We start from the raw sequence: 22,358 nt of genomic DNA, 5'->3' as shown, positions 1-22,358 counted from the left end.
CCTCCAAATCAACATTTAGATGCGCTTCTAAGACCAAATTTACCATACGGTGCTATTCAACCAACGAAACTCCATTCCGTAGTCGTCTTCATACAAGTCAACCTACGGTCAGCTCTTACAACTTAAACTTCAAACATAGAGCCTATGTATCTCATTCCACTCCGAAACTCACTCGAACCCGGTACCAAGCACCCCGACAAGTCAAGTAACCAAAAAATAAAATAGAGGGAGCAATAAGTAGGTAATCGTGGCTCATACTCTCAAAACGGTCGGCCGGATCGTTACAACTATACTTTTGTTCTTCTTGTGCAAATTTTGGCATTGGCCCTAGCGGCGTTCAGAGGGGAGAATAGCTTGGACCAGGGGGAGACTCAAGGTAGTGTTGCATTCTCGTCCGCAGGCCTTGATGTCACCTTTCTGTCATTTCTATTACTATTAAATTGTATCAAAAAGTAGTGTATTCTTTTCAGACTATGTATTTAGTAAATCTCTAGAAGCTCATGTACTCGGTGACACCCAATCTTAGGAGATTATTTTGATGTTTGTTTGGTTTAGACTCTTTATGTATTGCATAGCTTTTACTCTCATTTATTATAAACATGTTGTTATATGTTAATTTCATATATCTTATTATGTTTATGTTTTGGCTTGCCTAGCAAGCAGTGTAAGGAGTCATCACAACCCTTTGAGATTTTAGGTCGTGAAACAAATATACTATAATTTATTTGTAACAGTAAGATCATATATATCAGAAAATTATTTTGTAGTATAAGAAAATTTAAAATTTAATAAGCTCATGGATTTCATCCCTATCAGACTCGGTAATTTGATCGACAAGGTTAGCATCATGTGCATTAAATACTATTTGTATAGGCAAGCCATATATATGTGTAGCTTTTAGCATTTCGTAAATAGAATTCACCTAGTACAAACATCTTGGAACTTTTCTATATAGAAGTTCAACATATGCACATCTCTCTTTAAATTCATAAATTCTACTCGCTTTATTAGCACAAAAATTATAGACATAAGCATATTGTATTTTAGCTCAAAAATTAGAAAATAAATCAATACCATCTTTCACAACCATATTCCAAATATGACATGCACATATAAATATGAAAAATTGAGTCCTAAAGTGGGGTTATTTTTTAACTTTTAAGCTATTTGCTGCAGTGATATTAATAGAAGCATTATCTAATATGATAGTTAAAATTTTATCCGTAAGACCATAAATTTAAACAATTTCTAGAATAGTAGAAGAAATATGTGCTCCAGTGTGTTTTGAATCAACAAATTTATAATCAACAAATAATATTTATCATTAGGACTGCGATATTTATCAGAAGTGATATACACTTTACAATCTATGTGGTAAAATGAACAATGTATATACTGAAGATAGTCACTCAAAAATTTAAAAATATTATGGCAGTTTTAAGAAAAATTTTGAAAAGCAGGATTATGCAATTCTTGTATGTAATGCATAAAAGCGGGGTGAGAAGGAAACTAAAAGGTAAGCCACAAACAAGGATCAGTTTTACTATATTTTTACGACCTTTATCTTTGTTATAGGGACGTTGTATACCACCAGTATTAGGGTCAACTGTTGTTGGATATAATTGGAACCCTCGCCAAATCTTGTAGGAGCATCAGAAACGCTGCTGAGATTTGGTATTTTTTCGGCATATATTTGAGATTGTATCCATAAAGCTTTGTGTTTAGTTTTCACGTATTTTAGGAAGTTTAATCAACTTTAGTATATTCGTACATATGTTTTCTAGTTTTACGAAGAAGATTAGGATTACTACTAGAACTAGCACATTTATTATTATTTTTTAGAAAATGAGTTGGGTATGCCTAATATCTTTTTAGAAGACATAATGTAAAACCAAAAAAATTAAATACGAACATTAAACACAAAAATTAAACACGAAAATTAAGAGATGAAATGAGTGCAACGTAAATAAATATTGAAACTTGAAGAATTTGTCCAAATACTTGCTCCAATTACTTGCAGAATTAATTTCCGAACTTGAAACTTGCTCCAATCATTTATCAAAACTACTTGAAATTTAGATGGTTGTGGGACGAAAGAGATAAGTATGGAGATAGAATGATAGAGAAAGAATAATAGAATTAAACAATTGTGGAAAAAATAAAGAAGGAAGGTATAGTTAAAATTAGGGCCAAAATATAATTTAATAAATCTAGGAATTAAAATAAATATTGTGGGGGAGGGTAAGGGGTGTTTTGGGGTTTAGAAGGCTAAAATAGCCGTTTTATCCATTGCAAATGACTATTCATAAAAAATTAGCAGTTGGCCAACAACTGTTTTTCAAGTAATAAAAAAGATAAACTAGGCGGGCTTCCCAGACAAAATGGAGGTCCCGTCCCTCCCCACGTCCCATGAACCCCCTAACATGTCCCCCTAAAACCTACCGGGTCCGAGACGAACGGGGATGGGACCGAGCCAAAACCGGGCCGGACAGGGACGTCCTGCCCCATTGGACACCCATAGCAAAAACTATTAGTGAAAAATTACACCAATATCTATTTCAGCTATTTATGCAATTTCAGACAATTTTTAGCACTTTTACAAATAGCCTTTTTTCATATTTAAAGTTTATTTCACCATTTTAGGAGGTATAGAGCTTGAATTAAGGAAACTTTGAAGGAAATTTTTATCTACTTTATTGGGGTCCATAATTGTAACTTGCATGTATGATTATTACATGAATTATTTGCGATTTTGCCTTAGAATCAAGGATTTCAAAGAGGAAAAAGGAATTTTGAATAAAAACTTAAGAAAGTAAATTTTGGAGCTTTGGACTCAAATTTGGAGAAAAAAAATATTTGGACTTGTGAGGTTATAGTTCACCGGGATTTGACTATGATTTCAGGGTTTGACCACGTGGATCTGGGGTTGACCTTTGTTAACTTTTGTTGATTTTGGCCAAGATCACATCTTTTGCTTGAAAAAATGAGTCTTATGACATGGATTTATGGAGCGCCCTTTGGGCTAGATGGGGCTCGTTTGATGGATTTGGAGCAAGAAAAGATGGATTTTAAAGAATAAAGCTACCATGAAAAGAGGTACGTATCTTGGTAACCTTGATTTGAAGGAATTTATTCTAAATGGACTTATGTGCTATATCCGTCGTGTTTGAAGGTGATGTATATACAAGGTGATAAGCGTATATGCGGGTACCATGCGTTTTTCATGCTTGGTAAAATCATAGGTTTTTTATGCCTTATTTTGCTACATGCTTTTGCATGTTGCATGTTATATTGGTGTACGACTGCTTGGTCATCTTATTAATGCTAGAATAATGTTATTGGCATATCCTTCGCATGCTAGTTTAACATTATAGATTTCGTACATTTGTTTTACATGGTAGAACTACATCGTTATTTCAGATATGCACTTTGTTAGTATATATATCTTGTTCTCATTACTTGTTGATGTTAAAATGTTAAGGCGTCTGGACTCACATTCCTGTTTTGAGGTATCAGTTAGGGCGTACGTGGATTCACGTTCCTGTTGAAGTATCAGTTAGGGCGTACGTGGATTCACGTTCCTGTTAGTTAGGGCATGTCATATCATGTTCTTGTAGGGAGTGTATATTTACGTTTCTATTTGTGTGTGGATATAGATTTGTCCCTCTAGAGTTACCGAACACTGGAATCCCACCGGCAGTATGCATTCAGGTTCAGAAATCGATCGATTTCTGGTTTGAATAAGACACCGGATGATGAGATTGAGCATAAAGGTGGAAGCTTTATTTTGTTTAAATGATCCTTTACGCATATTTATGTATTTTTACATGTTTATTCATGCATATCATTCATATATGTTATTTTGATGCATTCTTTCACATGCTTAGAACTTATTAGCAGGTTGTAGGCACTTGGGATATATTGAGTTAATGTAAAGTTTAAATATTTATCACGCATAGACATTGTAGACTCGAGTTGAAAAATTGGTATATGCTTTTGATATTGTTATCTGAGGCTTATTATGTCCTGCATTGATTGTATTTATCATATTCGTTGTTTTTTTTGTTGTTTTCTTTGGTGTCGCGTATTCTTGTGAATGACAAAAGCTATGAGGAAACATTTTCTTTTATCAAAACATCGCTACAACTTTGTTGTGGTTAGACTTGATATTTATTGAGTACACGTAGTTATCGTACTTATACTGTACTTATGTATATTTTTATGTAGAAACCGAGCCTAATACTAGTGAAGTTTAGGAGCCTACTTTGAATTTTGATTGGAGATTCGAGGGCGAGCTACCTTGCTAGAATGAAAAAGAATTAAAAAGTCCCACATGATACATTTCATTTTCACACAAAAACAATGGAAAAGGGGGAATAAAAATACACGAAGTCTATTCCCTTAGCTGTATAACATAATCAAAGTCAATGTATGCAATAAGAAAAGTAAAATACAATAAAAAAGAAAAAGTCTACCTTTCTTACATGTATAAAATTTATTGAAAGATAATACAACCTCATTTTTTTATTTTCCTTTTCCCTTTTAGTTCAAAACCTACCCAATCAAGTAAAAGCAAACCAAAGTCAAAGAAACACAATATATTCTTCAATCACGGATAATGGTAATAATGTGATTTCGGAGGAGGTGGCGGTGGTGGTGGTGGAGGAGGTGGCGGGGGTGGTGGTGGAGGACTTCTTGATCCACAACCAAATGAACGACAATCATCTGGACCTCGTGAATAAAAAGTCTTACATTCATTAACTGAACGTTGTGATGGCCTATAGGGTATACAATTCTTCTTATCATTTTTATCCTTCAACTTGAGACAAATCTTCGGTTCATCACAGAAATAATTGTAAGAGTAGGTGAAATTCTTCAACCTCGGCAACGAGCATATACTCGCCGGAATCTCGCCGGAGAGCTTGTTATGTGCCACGTTGAGATGTTCCAATTTCTTCATGCCCGCAATTGTCTCCGGCAACTTCCCAACAAGATTGTTAAAGCTTACATCAAAAACCGTCACCTTTTTCAAGAACCCTAGTTCTTGTGGCAAACATCCATTTAAACTAGCATTCATGAGAATAATCTGATTTAGCGTTTTCCCCATTTTTGCTATACTTGGTGGTATACATCCCGTGATATTGATATTTGCCATAACCAAAGCAGAAACAGGCGAGTTTCCTAAGTTTTTAGGCCATGTAAACTGAAAATTGTTGTTGTTTATGAAAAGGGCATCCAGTTTTCGATCCCAGAGTCTAGAAGGGACATTTCCTTCGAATTGGTTATACCTAATATCAAGAAATTTTAAAGAAGAAAGTGAAAGAAAAACCGAAGGAAATTCACCACACAAAAGATTGTTGCTCACGTCAAGTTCATAAAGAAGTTGGAGCTTAGAAAAGGATTTTGGGATAGTGCCTGAAAATCTATTGGAGTTTATATGGAAAACGGCTAAATCTGTCAACAGGCCAAGATCTTCAGGCAAGTAACCGGAAATATTTGCATGGTTGAGGTCAATTCCAGCGACGGTGGTGATTTTAGGGTTATCTGGTGCCGGAGCACAGTAAACTCCGGTGTAGTTGCAAACTTTGTATCCATACCAATTCTTGGTGAAGTTTCTAGGGTCAGAAGTCATGACATGTTTCCAAGCTTGTAGAGCTATGTAAGCATTGAAAAGTCTAGGGTTTTGGTCATATTTGATTGGTGGTGGAGGAGGGGAAGCTTGAAAAGAGGGTTTTGAGAAGAAGAAAATGATGAAAAAGAAGCCAAAAACGGCTAAGTTGATAAACTTCATGATTTTTGGATATGAGTTTTAGGAGTTTAGGGTTTAGGACAACATTTGATGTGTTCGTGAACAAGTTAATGTATTATGTCGGATGTTGTTTAGAGAAGCAGAAAGGTTTGATATTTAAATGGCTATTGGTGGAGGCTAAGTGGCTGGTAGAGAGAGTATTTTATTTAACTTAATTAAATTAAATAGTGATTAGGAATTAGACAACTATAATTAGGATATTAAAAATTGACCATATCTTACTTAATGCTGATTTTTTTTATGAAAATAATCTGCTAGTTGGTGATATATTCGTAGGAGATTTCTTTTTATAAATATGACTTGCTTAAGGGAGGTAGTACCAATAGTTCTCCTAAAATCGTCTCGACGCCTTATGTCTATCCTTTAAACAATGTATGATCTGGAAATTGATGTACAGTATAGACAAAACTGATGATGTTGTGCAATTGTTAGAAAGTTTGATGGGTATTAGCTACTGAACTCACCAAAAACACGGTTCTTTTGTTATTTACAACTTGGTATTAATTTAGTTTAACTTAAAGGATTATTTTGTATGCATATGTTGTCAAGAAGCATCATTTCTACAGAGATTTTAGAAGAGCGCCAGAGTCAAGAAAATTGAGTAGAAATTATAGATTTAGTTTCTATAAAAGAATTTAAACTTTTTATCAGTACCACTTGTAATTTTTAAACAGCTAGGACGGACTGTCCGTGTCCCACTTATACTGATTATTATAGTGGAATGTTGATTTCTCGGAAGCCTAACCTTAAAAAATAAAATATAAAATGTTAGTTAGAAATTCGGAAACATTGAACACAAATAACAATAATGTTACTTCCATTAATAAGTTAGTACATTGTGATCTAAACATATCAGACATCGTTTAATTTGGTGTTGCATGCCTTTCATGAATTGACTCAGTGAAATATTAATAACATCTCAGTTAGCATTAAGTATTCTTCTTTTTCGTATATTTTGATAGAGTTTTAAGTTCTATATATCATGATATACAATTTGTTTACATAATGAAGTCATTTATTAGGTAATTGCAAGTAAAATTTCTAATAAACATTAATGGTAATGTGATAAAGATGATAACTGACCAACTATCATAAGGTAAAATTTAGTAATAGTGTAAACACTTGTATTATCAATATATATATATAACTTAAATTCAATTCCATAAGAGTGGGTAATTCATTGTATGACTACATGACCTGGCTAGCTGCTTTTCTTATTAGTAAAGCTAAAGAAGAGCTTACATTTTAACTTGATACAGAGTTGAAATTTGATATAGCAAGGAACCTAACTACTTCTTTTCTTGCTGAAGTGGTAAAATTATTTAATTGCTATTAGGTTCTACTATATTGGATATTAGAGGTGTGTGTTAGGTTAACACAACTTAAAGATATTTTTAATATGGTGCGATATAAATTTTTTTGGGTCAAGCTTGTATCGATTTTCCTATAAAGTCACACGTCATTAAGGGTAGATTGGTTTGCGTCTAAAATGATGACAGGATTATAAAGCATGAATTGTAGAATTTGAATTAATAATTCATGAATATTTTAGTATTTATGTTATGTTCGGTTAAATTAAAAACGGGATATACATTGTATAATTTAAAACTTTTTTTTTTTATCTGAATGAACTTGGATAAACTTTTGTGTCTAATCTTAACTTCGACCTTATAAGGTCATATTTTACTTGTTTTACTCAAATATAGTTTATTTTTGTATTGTTATCCCACACATTGAATTTGGTGTAAGATTTTGCAAGATTCAAGTACAAAATTATATCGTTTATTACTTGAACCGAAAACAAAAATATAAGCAAGTAGCAACGAAGTGTAAAATTATATTGAATCTTATGTCGAGACTGAAAGTATAAGAGGGGGGTGAATTGTTTATTTTATATTTTAATCGCTACAAGTTGACTAGTTTTCTAATTAGTCGACTAGATGTAATAACGTGTAACAGTAAGAGCAAAATTTATGATGCAGAAATAAAGTGCAGGAATTAAAGACACCAAAATTTTTATACTGGTTCGGATTCAATGTGAATCCTAGTCCAGTCCCCTTGGGTTGCAAAGGAGTTCTATTTCAGTGAATGAGTTTCTCGAGTACAAAGTGAATGGTGTAGTTTACACCATTGGCTCAGTTCCTATATCACTCGTGTCTTTTTGATACAATGTCTCACCAGTATTTTTCTCTCTTTCTTCTCTAACTTTACACAACAGGTCTAGTAGAAGTACAATGTTTGTTTGCACTAGAACAAAGAGAGGGTATTTGGTTCGATCAAAGTATGTTTGTCTAAGTCTGAAGGATGTGTATAAAAACTTTGTAGGAGGCCGTTTGCTGAAGAGATTTAACAGCCCAAGAGATTTGATCCTCGAAAAGAGATTGATTCTTTCCAAGAATAATGTTATTTGTCGTTGCTCTTCCTTGATGAGAGGGCATTGATGGCTTTCCTTCTACAGATCTTGATGATGCAGGTTCACTCCTTGATTGTTGGTCCTTCTGAAAATAGCAGCTTGTCGTTGCTCGTCCTTGATGAAAGGGCATTGATAGCTTTCCTTCTACAGGTCTTGATAACGCGGGTTTTCTCCTTGATTATTGGTCCTTACGAAAATAGCAGCTTGATTGATCATCTTGCAAGATCTTCGATGCTTCTTTTCTGTTTCAATCAATCTCTTATTGATTCCCTTTCCGAATCTCTAGTTGGTTGATTGATTCCTTCCTTTTGAGTTCTTTAATCTCGGATGCTTTCCTTGCGTTCCTATACCAAAAACAGTAATATTATTTTTCATCATTAAAACTAAAACCTAACAATCTCCCCCTTTTTGGTGATGATAAAATAATATATGTAAACATGTAAACATCAGTTGACTTTCCTGTATTTTACTCCCCCTCAATGAGTGCAGTTGGCTTCCCCTCAGTAGGTGCTTCCTTTAGTTGGTTGCTTCTGCAAGATCTCTGACTCCCTCTCAAGAGGTGCCGTTGGGACTTCTTTTAGTTAGCTTCTCATGTAGTATATATAGTCGACTTCCCTTGCAATGGATGTACCTGCACTATATGCACGAATATGGGTATCCTTCCTCCCCCTTTTTGGCATCAGCAAAGAGGGGATAAGATAGCAACACATTATATACTAGAACACGATATACTATAAACATGATATGCTAGCAGAGTTATGTCAAAACAAAATATAATGTCTAAACGAAGAAAAGCAAAAATCATCCAAAGGACTGGTTATCCAGTCCAAAACAGCACAGCAAAAAATATTGTCTTAAATTTCCACATTAACGACGCAAGAAATAGGTACGAGTATTGCATATCTCCTCCTTTAGTTGATCAAAGCTGGCATTGGCTGAGATAGTCACTCCATTAAGCCTATCGTGTACCTCCTTGAATGTCTTGACTGCATTTTCCCTATCTCTGAGAACTGCTACTCTTATCTTTGAAACATCAGACCCTATCTATTTTGATATAGCATGAATATCTTCAACAGTGGACTGGGGTAGCAGTAAGGAGAGCTTTGATGGCTGACAGCTGATTTTCAATGGCAACTAGTTTATCAGCAAGATCGGGGACACTGGATTATGATGGGAAACAGAGGGTTTGGGTTTTTGATTAAGTTGAGCATGTTTGACTTCACCTTCTTAGATAGACATATAGCACTAGAGTTATCACAGAAAATTGGAATAGGTTTAAAGACTAATTCATAGTCACCCAGTTGATGAGACATCCATAGTAATTATGCACAACATTGTCCAATGGCGATATACTCAGCCTCAGTCGTGGATAATGCGACTGATCCTTGCTTTTTACTGTTCCAAGATATTAGTGTCTTTCCAAGTAATTGGCATGTTCCACTGGTGCTTTTTCTGTCTTCCTTATCACCTGCAATATCAGCATCTGAAAAAAAAATGTTAGATCGTGGATACAATAATCCGTGAGAGACAGTTCCAATGAGATATCGAATAATTCTTTTTACTGCAGTCAGATGTGATTCCTTAAGAGCTGATTGAAGCCTGGCACATTTACAGACACTAAACATAATATCCGGTCGACTAGCAGTTAGATAAAGAAGTGAGCCAATCATTCCACGATAGTTAGTTTCATCAATAGGAATTCCTGTTCGTCTTTGTCGAGTCTTGTTGAAGGACTCATTGGTGTGCCAATAACTTTAGCATTGCTCATACCGAATTTTTCAATCAACTCCTTTGTATATTTTGTCTGACATATGAACGTTCCTTCTTCAGATTGTTGAATTTGAAGTCCAAGAAAGAACGTTAGTTCTCCCATCATACTCATTTCAAACTCACTTTGCATAAGATTTGAAAATTCCTTGCACAGAAGAGGATTAGCACTACCAAAGATAATATCATCAACGTAAATATGAATAATGAGATTACCTTCTGATGATCTTTTTATAAACAGGGTAGTGTCTACTTTACCTCTTGTAAATCCGTGATCAATAAGAAATCAGCTGAGTCTTTGGTACCATGCCCGTGGAGCTTGTTTCAATCCGTACAGTGCTTTGGTCAGCTTATACACATGGTAGGGAAATTTTGAATCTACAAACCCAGGAGGTTGTTTCACGTATACTTCCTCTTCAATGAAACCTTTCAAAAAGATACTTTTAACATCCATCTGGAATAGCCTGAATCTATTAAAGGATGCATATGCAAGAAGAAATCGTATAGATTCCAGTCGAGCTACTGGGCAAAGGTTTCGTCATAGTCGACTCCTTCTTGTTGTAAGTATCCTTGAGCAACTAATCTGGCTTTGTATCTCACAACTCTTCCATCCTCATTCAGCTTATTTCTGAAGACCCATTTTGTTCTCATTATAGGAGCATTTTTAGGTTTGGGCATCAGCTTCCATACTTGATTTTTGTCGTATTGGTCTACCTCTTCCTGCATTGCTTGCAACCAGCTTGATTCTTTCAGAGCTTCCTCAATTTTCTTTGGCTCAATCTGAGAAATCAGTGCTATATTTTCTTTCTCCTTGAGAGCTCCCCTGGTTTTTATTCCTTCGCTCGGATCTCCTATGATGAATTTTTGATGATATTCAGGTTCACTTCTCCATTCATTTGGACGAACTATATGAGTAGTTGACTCCTTCGGAGATTCAAGTTGACTGTTGCTGGTTCATTAGTTGACTCTATCACACCATCAGATTTATTAGTCAACTATTGAGGTTTGCTTGTCTCCTGAATTTCTTGAGTTTGATCTTCATCACCTGCAATAATTCTTTTCTCGGCCGAAGTGTTATTCTCATCAAATATAACATGTACTGATTCTTCCACACATAGTGTGCGTTTATTATAGACTCTAAAAGATCTATTATTTAATGAATAACCAATAAAAATACCTTCATCACTTCTTGGATAGAATTTTCTATGATTGTCCTTACCATTATTGTGAATGAAACACTTGCTTCCAAACGGCAGAAAGTAACTAATATTGGGTCGTTTACCTTTCCACAATTCATAACGTGTTTTCTTCAAAATAGGACTTATGAGACATCGATTGAGAATATGACATGCGGTACTTACTCCTTATGCCCAGAAGTGATTTGGCATTGAATATTCTAGTATCATAGTTCTTGCCATATCTTGCAGGATCCTATTTTTCTGCTCAACGACTCCATTCTGTTGGGGTGATCTTGGTGCTGAGAAGTTGTGAGTATATCCTTGATCATCATAGAAATCTTCAAATGCTCTGCTTTCAAATTCTCCTCTATGATCACTTTGGATTGTTGTAATCAGATACCCCTTTTCTCTTTCAACCTTCTTATAGAAAATCTCAAAATTTTTCAACGCCTCATCTTTATGAGATAAGAAAATCACCCAAGTAAAACGTGAGTAATCATCAACAATAACAAAAGCATATTGTTTCCCACCTATGCTAGCAGTTCTAGTAGGTCCAAATAAATCCATATGAAGTAGCTGCAAAGGCTTTGAAGTAGATACAATATCCTTATTTTTGAAAGAGTTTCTAGTTTGTTTTCCAATTTGACAAGCATCACATATATGATTTCTAGAGAAATTTAGTTTAGGCAAACCAATAACTAAATCATGCTTGGAAAGTTTTTCTATCAAATGTATGCTTGCATGACCAAGTTTCTTATGCCATAACCATGGATCATCAGATATGGATGTTAAACAGATATGACCATCTATATTTTCAAATCCATCAAGAATATAAACATTTCTATACCTTTTACCTGGGAGGATTATTTTACCTGTCTCATCTTCAATAGCACAACCTGTTTTCTTGAACTTTACTTCATACCCTAAGTCGCATAGCTGACTTATACTCAGAAGATTGTAGTTAAGTCCGTCAACAAGATAGACCTCAGTGATATCACAATTATTATTGAAAGGGACTGCTCCGGTACCGACTATTTTTCCTTTTGAATCATCACCGAACTTAACACTTCCTCCATCTATTTTTGTAACTCCCTTAAACAGGTTTTTGTCACCTCTCATGTGACTGGAACACGCACTATCTAAGTACCATTTTCCTTTGTGACGCCTCCTGTAGTGTTCCTGCAAAATATAGTGATTACTTTCTTTTAGGTACCCAAGCTTGCTTGGGTCCTGGTTGGTTAGTATTACTCGACTCAGGATTGTTTTTGGGTTTCCAAGTCCATCTTGAAACATTTGATTTACAAAATAGACAAAAGGAATATTTATGTCCACTTTTGTTACAGTAGTGACACGTAACTCCTGATCCATTTTTGGATCTTTCATTAGTGTTAGTACTAGTGGACTCTCTTCTGGCTGGTCCTTCTCCAGTTGACTTTTAAGTCGCCTGATTGACTTGACAGAACTATGACTGGTGGATTTGCGCATGCCATTGAGTTGCATTTGCAATTCCTCAAACTCTTCTTGAAGTACTTCTTTTTCAATTTTACATACTTCATGTTTGAGTTTCCAGTCTTTTACTTCTTTGTCGAGTCTCTTTAGTTCATTCATCTTTTAAGACTCTTTCAAAGTAAGGTCAAGAATATCCTGCAATTAATTACACCTTTCACAGTTATAAGATCTTACCTCGCTTGTTTCACCTCGTGCCATGAAACAGTTCTCATTGTCATCTTTGCATTCATCGTCTAAAGTGTCCTCATCTGTCCAGCATCCTAAGAGTTTGTTCATGTCGTTTTCTAGAATTGTCATGAAGCAAAGATTTGCTATCTCTTCGTGTTCTGAACTGTCTTCATCACTCCAACTTCCAAATGATTTCTTCTTGTTGAAGCCTCTGAAATTTTTCTTTTTAGATCAGGACATTCAGCTTGAACATGTCCAAATTTTCCACACTCATAGCATTTGCCATCATTTTTGTCTTGTTCATTATATTGCCTGGATCGCCTGGGTGGCATCCTTCCTCTTCTCGCATTCCTATATCTCCTCATTAAACCATCCATGTTCCTTGATACCATGGCAATCTCTTCTTGAAGAGAGGGTCATCATCGATATCATTTTTTACTTTTTCAGTTCTGACCTTGAATGCAACTATTTTCTTCTTTTCTTCTTGGTTTGTTTTCTTGAGATGAGTTTTCTCGAATGCTATGAGTTCTCATTAAAGTTCATCATATGATAGCTTATTCAGATCCTGTGATTCAAGTGCAACCACTTTTGTTTGAGAAGTAGTAGGTAGGCTTCTAAGAATCTTCCTAACTTGATCACCACTTGAGTATGGTTTGCCAAAAGCTTTTAGATCGCTAATTATTTTGCTGAATCTGGCAAACATCTCTTCAATAGATTCTCCTTCTTTCATCCGAAAGAGTTCATAGTCATGAACCAACATGTTGATATGTGTTTCCTCTACTTTGCTGGTTCCTTCATAAGTAACTTCAAGTTTATCTCACATCTCTTTGGCTGTATCGCAACTAGAGATTTTCTCATACTCTTCACCACTTATAGCATTGTAGAGCAGATTCCTTGCCTTATTGTTAACTTGCACAACTGCCATTTGCTCATCTGTATATGAATCTATATCTTCAGGATCAGCAAGTGGTTGAGCGGCGGCCGGCAGAGGATTGTTCCCCTTTTTGATGACTCTCCATAATTTAACATCAAAGGCCTTTGCGTATATTTTCATACGCACTTTCCAGTGAGAGAAATGTTATCCATTGAAGTACGGTGGCCTCACTTGCGATGTTCCTTCTTTGAAGAGTCCTCCGATAATAACTTGATTTGCTATGATCTTTTCTCACAAGCTGTTAAGCAAAAGAAAAATGTGAGCCTTGCTCTGATACCAATTGAAAGTACAAGAGAGGGTGAATTGTTTATTTTTATATTTTAATCGCTACAAGTTGACTAGTTTTCTAGTTAGGTGACTAGATATAATAACGTGATAACAGTAAGAGCAAAATTTAAGATGCAGAAATAAAGTGCAGGAATTAAAGACACTGGAATTTTTATACTGGTTCGGTTTCAATGTGAATCCTAGTCCAGTCCCCTTGGGTTGCAAGGGAGTTCTCTTTCAGTGACTGAGTTTCTCGAGTACAAAGTGAATGGTGTGGTTTACACCAATGGCTCAGTTCCTATATCACTCGTTTCTTTTTGATACAATGCCTCACCAGTATTTTTCTCTCTTTCTTCTCTAACTTGTTACACAGCATGTCTAGTAGAACTACAATGTTTGTTTGCAGTAGAACAAAGATAGGGTATTTGGTTCGATCAAAGTATGTTTGTCTAAGTCTGAAGGATGTGTATAAATACTTTGTAGGAGGACGTTTGCTGAAGAGATTTGACAACTCAAGAGATTTGATCCTTGAAACAGATTGATTCTTTCCAAGAATAAGGTTATTTGTCGTTGCTCTTCCTTGATGAGAGGGCATTGATAGATTTCCTTCTACAGATTTTGATGATGCGGGTTTACTCCTTGATTGTCGGTCCTTCCGAAAATAGCAGCTTGCCGTTGCTCTTCCTTGACGAGAGGGCATTGATAGCTTTCCTTCTTCAGGTCTAGATAACGCGGGTTTGCTCCTTGATTATTGGTCCTTCCGAAAATAGCAGCTTGATTGATCATCTTGCAAGATCTTCGATGCTTCTTTTCCGTTTCAATCAATCTCTGATTGATTCCCTTTCCGAATCTCTAGTTGGTTGATTTATTCCTCCCTTTTGAGTTCTCTAATCTTGGATGCTTTTCTTGAGTTCCTATACCAAAAATAATAATATTATTTTTCATCATTAAAACTAAAACCTAACAGAGATTATTTTCATAATCCAGGGTACCAAACGATGGTAATTCAGTAGTTAAAAGGTCAGCAAATTTGTTTTTCTCCTCTTTCAAATTTACTGTACTGTAAAGTGCAGAGTGTTATTCTTTTTTCTCACACGGTGCAGCAGGTGAAACAGAATATATATGTTCCCGACTATCCCATTTCTTTTTCTCTCTAATTTTCCCTTCATCCTCTAATTTTTCATTAATTTACTTTTGTTTTTGGTTGGTTTGGGTTTTTGGTCATCATAAGCAGGTGAAACCTAGCTGGAAAGAAGGAGAGTTAACCACAACGAACCATTCAACCACGCTTCCCCTGAAAGTCTTTCTTCTTTTTTGTGATTTTTTAAATTGCACTTTGATGTGAAATCTGTGTAATTTATTAATCCAACTTGCAGGTAAAAAATATGAAACTTTATGGATATTCTAAAGTCAACAAAACTTTTGTCGGAATTTAGCAAGAGTATCTAAATTACTGAAAGGGTCGAGTTTAATTATAGTAGTAATCTGGCTTTTCTTGTAAATGAACATGTACTTAGAGTTAAGGGAAAAAGCATTGGTAGAGACAGATACCCATCATAAATCAAAAACACACACATGATATTAAGTGAAAATACGTCATCTTCCCTTGTTATTATATGAATGAGAACGTAAGATGATTATAAAATTGTTAGTATTTATCATGAGCCGGAATTCCAACCTCGGAACTATGATGACGCCTAACATCCACTTGCTAGGCAAGCCGACGTTAATAAAGAAATTAACCAATTTTTAGCAATTAATTCAAGTAATGACAATAATTGAGAAATAAACTCCAAATCTAACAAAGTGCGAATATAAAACAACGTGATACTAACTACTCCCAGGAATCCGAAGTCACGAGTACATGAGCAACTAGAAGTCTACTAACATGGTCTGAAATAAATATAACTGTTCGAAAGAGATAAACATTAAAGGTAGAAAATGGAAGGGAACTTCAAGGTCTGCGGACACCAGCAGATCTAACTCGAGTCTCCGTATAAAAGTGATTCGAGCCGACGCGCCTCTAAGCACCTGTGACGCCCGACCTCGGGCAGCGCGACCAACACTCAACTGAGATACCTCATTCAAGCAAGCCTATTCAATGCCTTCTACCCGAACTTACCCATGAATAAAGTGAAGGTGCATTTCCAGTAATTAGACAATAAGAAGGTCACATGAACAACACAAATTCATTACCATTAGTTAGTTCATTTATAAGTCTCAAAATACATTACACGTTCATAGTTTGAAGTGGATCATGTGATACAAATACAAAATTTCTAGTTTGGCTTTCCCAACACAAATATACAACTCACACTATGTCTACGGAGCCTCTAACGGATACAAAAGAGTATTACGGTAGTGCCGGCAACAAAGCTCCGGCTATACCTCAAAATATTATACATAAGGAACAAAAGATACAAGACCCGGAAATGAAGTGGGGCTCACCAAGTCAGCTGGGAAGAGGGTGTACCGCTATCACTAATCGATGCTGCCTGCTATGGAACCACCTGCATCCATTAAAGATGCAGCACCCCAGCAAAAGAGATGTTAGTACGTATGGAATAGTACTAGTATGTAAAACTAAACGCCTTCTCAAAGAATCGAGTAATAGTACAAGGAGAAACAACATAAGATCAATGATTGCCTCAAACAATATATAAGTATCAAGTTAGGAGCAAGGTAAGTTTTCAAGTAATTTTTAATATTTCAGGTTGGGAGATGTTTAGTACCGATACCACCGTGACTTTAGCAAGGAGTCCGATCTCGGTCCGATCGGCTAATCCATCTCACCCTGAGACATCTAATTACAATACCACCATGTGCATAGCATGGCATTGATCTCATCCCCCATCGACTAAGTCATCTCACCATAATGTCGTGTGGGTCGACATCATTTTCCACTAGCAGTTGTCTCATCCCATTTAGGGGAATAATCTCAACACATCAATCTCATCCCATTTAAGGGGAATAATCACATCACATCAATACGGGATTTTTACCTCTCAATCACTCCTACACTGGCACGTGTAGTTTCGGGGTTAGGTTATTGCAACCTATCCTTCCTCGGTGACTAAACGATGCTCCCAATACATTTATTATAAAAATGATTTATAGCTCATTTCATAGTCTTTCACTCGTCTTTTCATTTCATTGGCACTAGTGCCCACAAGTGTAATTTCGTTGTTGGCAAGTCGGTCGTATTTCATATTTCATACACACTCCTTTCACTTTCAGACATCATTATGGATTATCAACAATCAGGCATTTCTAATCAAGATTTTAAGTGTACATATGAGCAATAAGAGTCTTAAGCACATTGAGTTTTCTTTCACAATTTAGCATAATAAGTTTCAATTGAAACATGATTGAAATCATAATATTCCGACACATTGGTCATGTTTGAATACATTCCCGAAGGATAACACATTATGATAGGAGTATTTGGTACACATTTGTAGTATACATCTTTCAACACAAGCTTATTCGGAATAGTCAAATTTATAATGAATAACTCGGAACATGAGAAATAAGAGCTTGGGCCTTCATACTTGAAACTTACGAGAACACTGAGAGATTCGATTCTAGGAGAGAAGTTTAGCCAACATGCCTCGCTTTGAACTTTCCTTAAATTACTACAATGTTCCGGAAATCCTAGCAACTTCAATCTATTTAGAGACATAACAAAATTGAACCATAATTAAGAAGATATTCGTGGGTTCAGCTCATTAAGCATTTCATCAAATACTAGGCATGCATATTCGACTATAGGATCCTATGGTGATGTTCCTTCACCCCACAAGTAATCCCCACTTCAATAGGCCACCCATATACACTCCACAACCTCCCTAGCACCCTCATTAGCACATGCATGCATTATTAACCAACTCTTATTCTTAAAGCCCTTTTCCCCACTACCTATTCCCAACTCAAATTTCGAAAGTGAAGGTTAGGGCTAGAATCTTACCTCATTAGTAGACAATTTTGCAAGCTTTCTTAGTGAATTCTCCAAGGCTTGAGCAAGGAATTCAAGTGGAAGGTGTTGGAGCTCCTCCTTCTCTCTCTAGTTTCTTCCCTCTCTCTTAAAATCTCAGAATTCCCCTTCAAAAACGGTCCCTTAAGTCTATTTATCAAAATAGGGTTGGGTAAAAATCTCCAAACTTAAGCCTACGAAATCGAGTGTGCGGTCGCAGACCGGACCACAAAACGAGTATGCGGCCCGCAAAGGGGACCGCAAAAATGGTCCCAGAACTGGGCTTGTCCTGGTCAAGTCTGCGGCCGTTATGCGGCCCGCAGAATAATTATGCGATCGCATAATGCGCCGCGAAGTCTCCCTCCCGAATTCTTCTTGCTGGATATGTGAAGGACTGTACGGCCCGCGAAATGATTATGCGGCCGCATAATCAACCGCAAAATTCTCTTCAAAATTTGGCTTGGTCCCTGTTGCATTCTGCGGCGAATCTGTGATCCGCAAAGTGATTCTGTGGCCGCATAGTGGACCGCAGAAATGCCCTGCTCTGCAAAATTTTTCGTCCAACTCCCCGACGCACTGTACAACCCAAAAAGCTTGTATCGCGTTTCTACAAACCTCAAACACATAAGTCTACCCCAGCACCGCGAAACCCCGGGTTCTAAGTAAAATTTTACAGGCCTTACAGCACCACTGGGACCGATACCAGTATCTGCACAAGAAGTGAAGAAGTGTAACATGAGTATAACCGACCCAATATACTTTGTAAGTGTCGAGCCTAACCTTGATGAGGTAGTGATGAGTCTATGACAAGACACCTACGTAATATATATATATATATATATATATATATATATATATATATATATATATATATATATAACAGCAAAATAACAAGAAGAATGATAAAATATTAACTGGGAGTGGATATGCGAAAGGGGAAAATATCGTAAAAATGGCAAGTACGATATCCCAAAATAACATCTTTCGGATTAAGTTTCAATATAACGAAGTAAATCACCAAAATCGGAAATCAGATAAAGCAATGATATGAAAATGAATGGCACGGCATCACTCTTCGTGCTTTTACTCTCGTCTTCACCATGTAATATCATGAATATAATGGCACGGCATCATCCTTCGTGCTTTTTCTCGCAAATCTCTCAATATATGATAATGATTCAAATAAGGTACGACAACACCCTTCGTGCTTCTCCCTCTTCCTCACCAAGCAACAATACAAATCCGAATAATAAAAATCAAGGCGGGAACAATTTCACTTCAAAAACTGTGCCACAATATCAACTCAACTTCCAAAATCTACAACATCTTTGAAATAAACAATAAATACTAAACTAATAAAATAATGAAGTGATAATCTAACCTAAGCATGGATAACATGATTAACAAAATAAATTAATACAAAGAAATAATTTTTACCCGCATGCTTTAGCCCAATGACAACGCATAGATACTCGTCACCTCACATATATGTTGTGCCCAGACATAAAACACGTAGCAAATAGATCAATAAGTCCTAATCCCTCAAGTCAAGGTTAACCACGACACTTACCTCACTCCGCAAAACAAAGCAATCAATCAACCATGGCCTTGCCTTTCGAACAAGCCTCCAAGCCAACTAAATCTAGAAAATTATCGATCAAATGATTCAAAATAAACTTTTAAAACTACCCATTACTGAAAGATGTCCAATTTTGACCATTTTTTAAGTCAACAAAAGTCAAACCCGGTCCCACTTGGTCAAATTTGAGGTTCGGACCAAACCCCGATTATCTATTCATCCCCAAGCCCGTTTGTGTGATTTATTTCGAAATCCGACCCAAATTCGGGGTCTAAATCTCAATTTTAGAAAAATTCCCAATTTCTACCCAAATCCCTAATTTCTACCATGGAAATCCTAAGGTTGATGTTGAAATCCCATGAAAAGTAATGGATAATTGAAAGGAAATGGATTAGAGTTGCTTACCAATGATTTTGGGGAGAAAATCCTCTTAAAAAATCGCCTCTGGGGTATTTAGGATGGAGAAATGGTGTAAAATGAGCTAAGTCCCAACCTTTACCCAGCTGCAGATGCTGCAATTGCGATGTCTAATTGTGACCACCACAAATGCGAGGCACAGGTCACAAATGCGAACTATGCATCAGAAGCCCAGAAGTCGCAATTGCGATAAAAAGTTCGCAATTGCGAAAAGACCCACTTTCGCAATTGCGAACACTGCCTTCACAATGCGCAGATCGCCCAAAGGACACTACGACTCAGGGATCGCAAATGCGACTACTGACAGTTTTCAAATGCGAACAAATTCCTTGCAATTTGCGAGGGTAGCTCAGCACATGCTCGCAAATGCGAGCTATTGTTCTCAAACGCTAGGTTCGTAATTGCGAGCCAGACCTCGCAAATGCGAGATCTGCACCAGAGCTGGAATGACACCAGCTATCTTCGCACTATCCAAACTCATCTGAAACATGTCTGAAACTCACCCGAGCCCCTCGAACTCCAAACCAAACATTCGCATAAGTGTAATAACATCATGTGAACTTGCTGGCACAATCAAAATACCAAATAATACCTAGAACTACGAATCGGACATCAAAATGCATACAATTTTCAAAGAAACTCAAGAACTTTCAAATTTACAAGCGAGCGGCCGAATCCTATGAAATCAAATCTGTTTGCACCAAATTTTGCAGACAAGTTTTAAATAGTCAAATGAACTTATACCAAGTTTCGAAATCGAAATCCGAACCCGGTAGTAAAAGTCAATCTACAATCAAACCTGAGAAGTCTTTAAACCTTCAAGTTACTAGTTTTCAACAAATCAAGTTAGGGACTTCCGAGTTCAATTCTGGGCACAAGCCCAAGTCCAAAATTATAATACGGACCCACCGGAATCATCAAAATACCGATCTGGATCGTTTACATAAAATGTTAACCGTAGTCAGCTCAAGGCATTTTTAAAGCTAAAACTCATGTTTGCTTAAATTTTTCCCATAAAATATTTTTGGAAAAAGACACGGACTGCGCCCGCAAATCAAAAAAATATTAAACAGAGCTAATCGTGGTTTCGGAATATGAAAATAAGGGGTAGAACTCAAAATGACATATCGGGTCATCATAGTATTTTACATTCAAAAATAAATTCTACAAGGCCAAAAAAACAGAAATAGCAAGAGAGACCGAAATACAGACAAAAAAACAAAAATTTCGAGCCCACTGGTTGCACAGTGCGTCCTTAAGGAACTTAATCCTCTCCTTGTATCCATTGTTCAGGATTATTTTCTCCCAGAATAAAACGAATTACCCATACTGATGTAGCGGTACTTCAAACATTAGTGTTTCAGCGTATGAAGGTGGCATCAAATCACACACTGGAAACTTACGTTTTATTGTTGAAAACTTGGCAGGAATGCTGAGAGAAGAGGGGAAAGTTTCTGATTTTTGGTGGTTAAAAATGATGCCAAGCCTTTGAATTTATAGCCAATAAGGTTGAGTTTCAACGGGTCCAAAGATGCATGTTTGTTTGACAAGATGTCTATTCAGCAAAAATTATTTATATGTTAAGTGTATTGTTATTTGACCGTTGAAAAAATTACCGCAGATTTTATATTAAAATTCCGTGTCAAATTATCAAGAAAAAGAAAAATAAATAATGAAAAAAATAAATAAATTTGGTCCATAATATATATTAATCAATCAATCATTTGACCAAATTCAAATTCGAATGATGATGACGATGCAAGGCTTTCTCTCATCTCACCTCTTTAAGAGTCAGAAGAAATGCTTCACTATATATGTACAAAGGCTTTATTTCCATGTCTGACAAGGGACAAAGGTCCTTAATAAGAAAAAGCTTTTTCAATCTTTTCGTTTTCCCTCCAATTTTTTCCCCTCTATTTTTCATGCATACTTTAATTTGAAACCCAACAGAAATGACAAAAAATAAATCTCTAACAGTACTTAAAAGAATAAATTTTCATAAACCACTATAGTTTGAGCCTAATAACTACAATTTGCCTAATTACCATTCGTAGCTACTATTCAATTTCTACTAACTTGTATCGCTTGTATTCAAACGCGCAACGAATACAACCTGTGTCAACTGTATTCTTTCGTGCAATGAATACAACCTGTATCAATTGTATTCTTTCGCGCTATTGTATTCATTCGTGCAACGAATACAATATGTATCAACTGTAACCAGGGCGAAATATAAGAGTTTAAACAAAGGACACAACTTTTATCAACTGTATATATGGATATATATATATATATATATATATATATATATATATATATATATATATATATATAGAGAGAGAGA

General features: G+C 36.0%; 1 protein-coding gene across 1 annotated transcript; it reads right to left on the bottom strand.

Annotated features, from left to right (window-relative positions):
* Positions 4,317-5,898, bottom strand: LOC109232118 (leucine-rich repeat extensin-like protein 6). Its single transcript, XM_019397786.1, has one exon. It carries the CDS (start codon positions 5,789-5,791, stop codon positions 4,610-4,612), a length of 1,182 nt encoding a protein of 393 aa, XP_019253331.1. The 5' UTR covers positions 5,792-5,898; the 3' UTR covers positions 4,317-4,609.

This window comes from Nicotiana attenuata, chromosome 9, assembly GCF_001879085.1.
Source record: "Nicotiana attenuata strain UT chromosome 9, NIATTr2, whole genome shotgun sequence".
Classification (NCBI taxonomy): domain Eukaryota; kingdom Viridiplantae; phylum Streptophyta; class Magnoliopsida; order Solanales; family Solanaceae; genus Nicotiana; species Nicotiana attenuata.
This window is presented reverse-complemented; position numbering and strand designations above follow the sequence as displayed.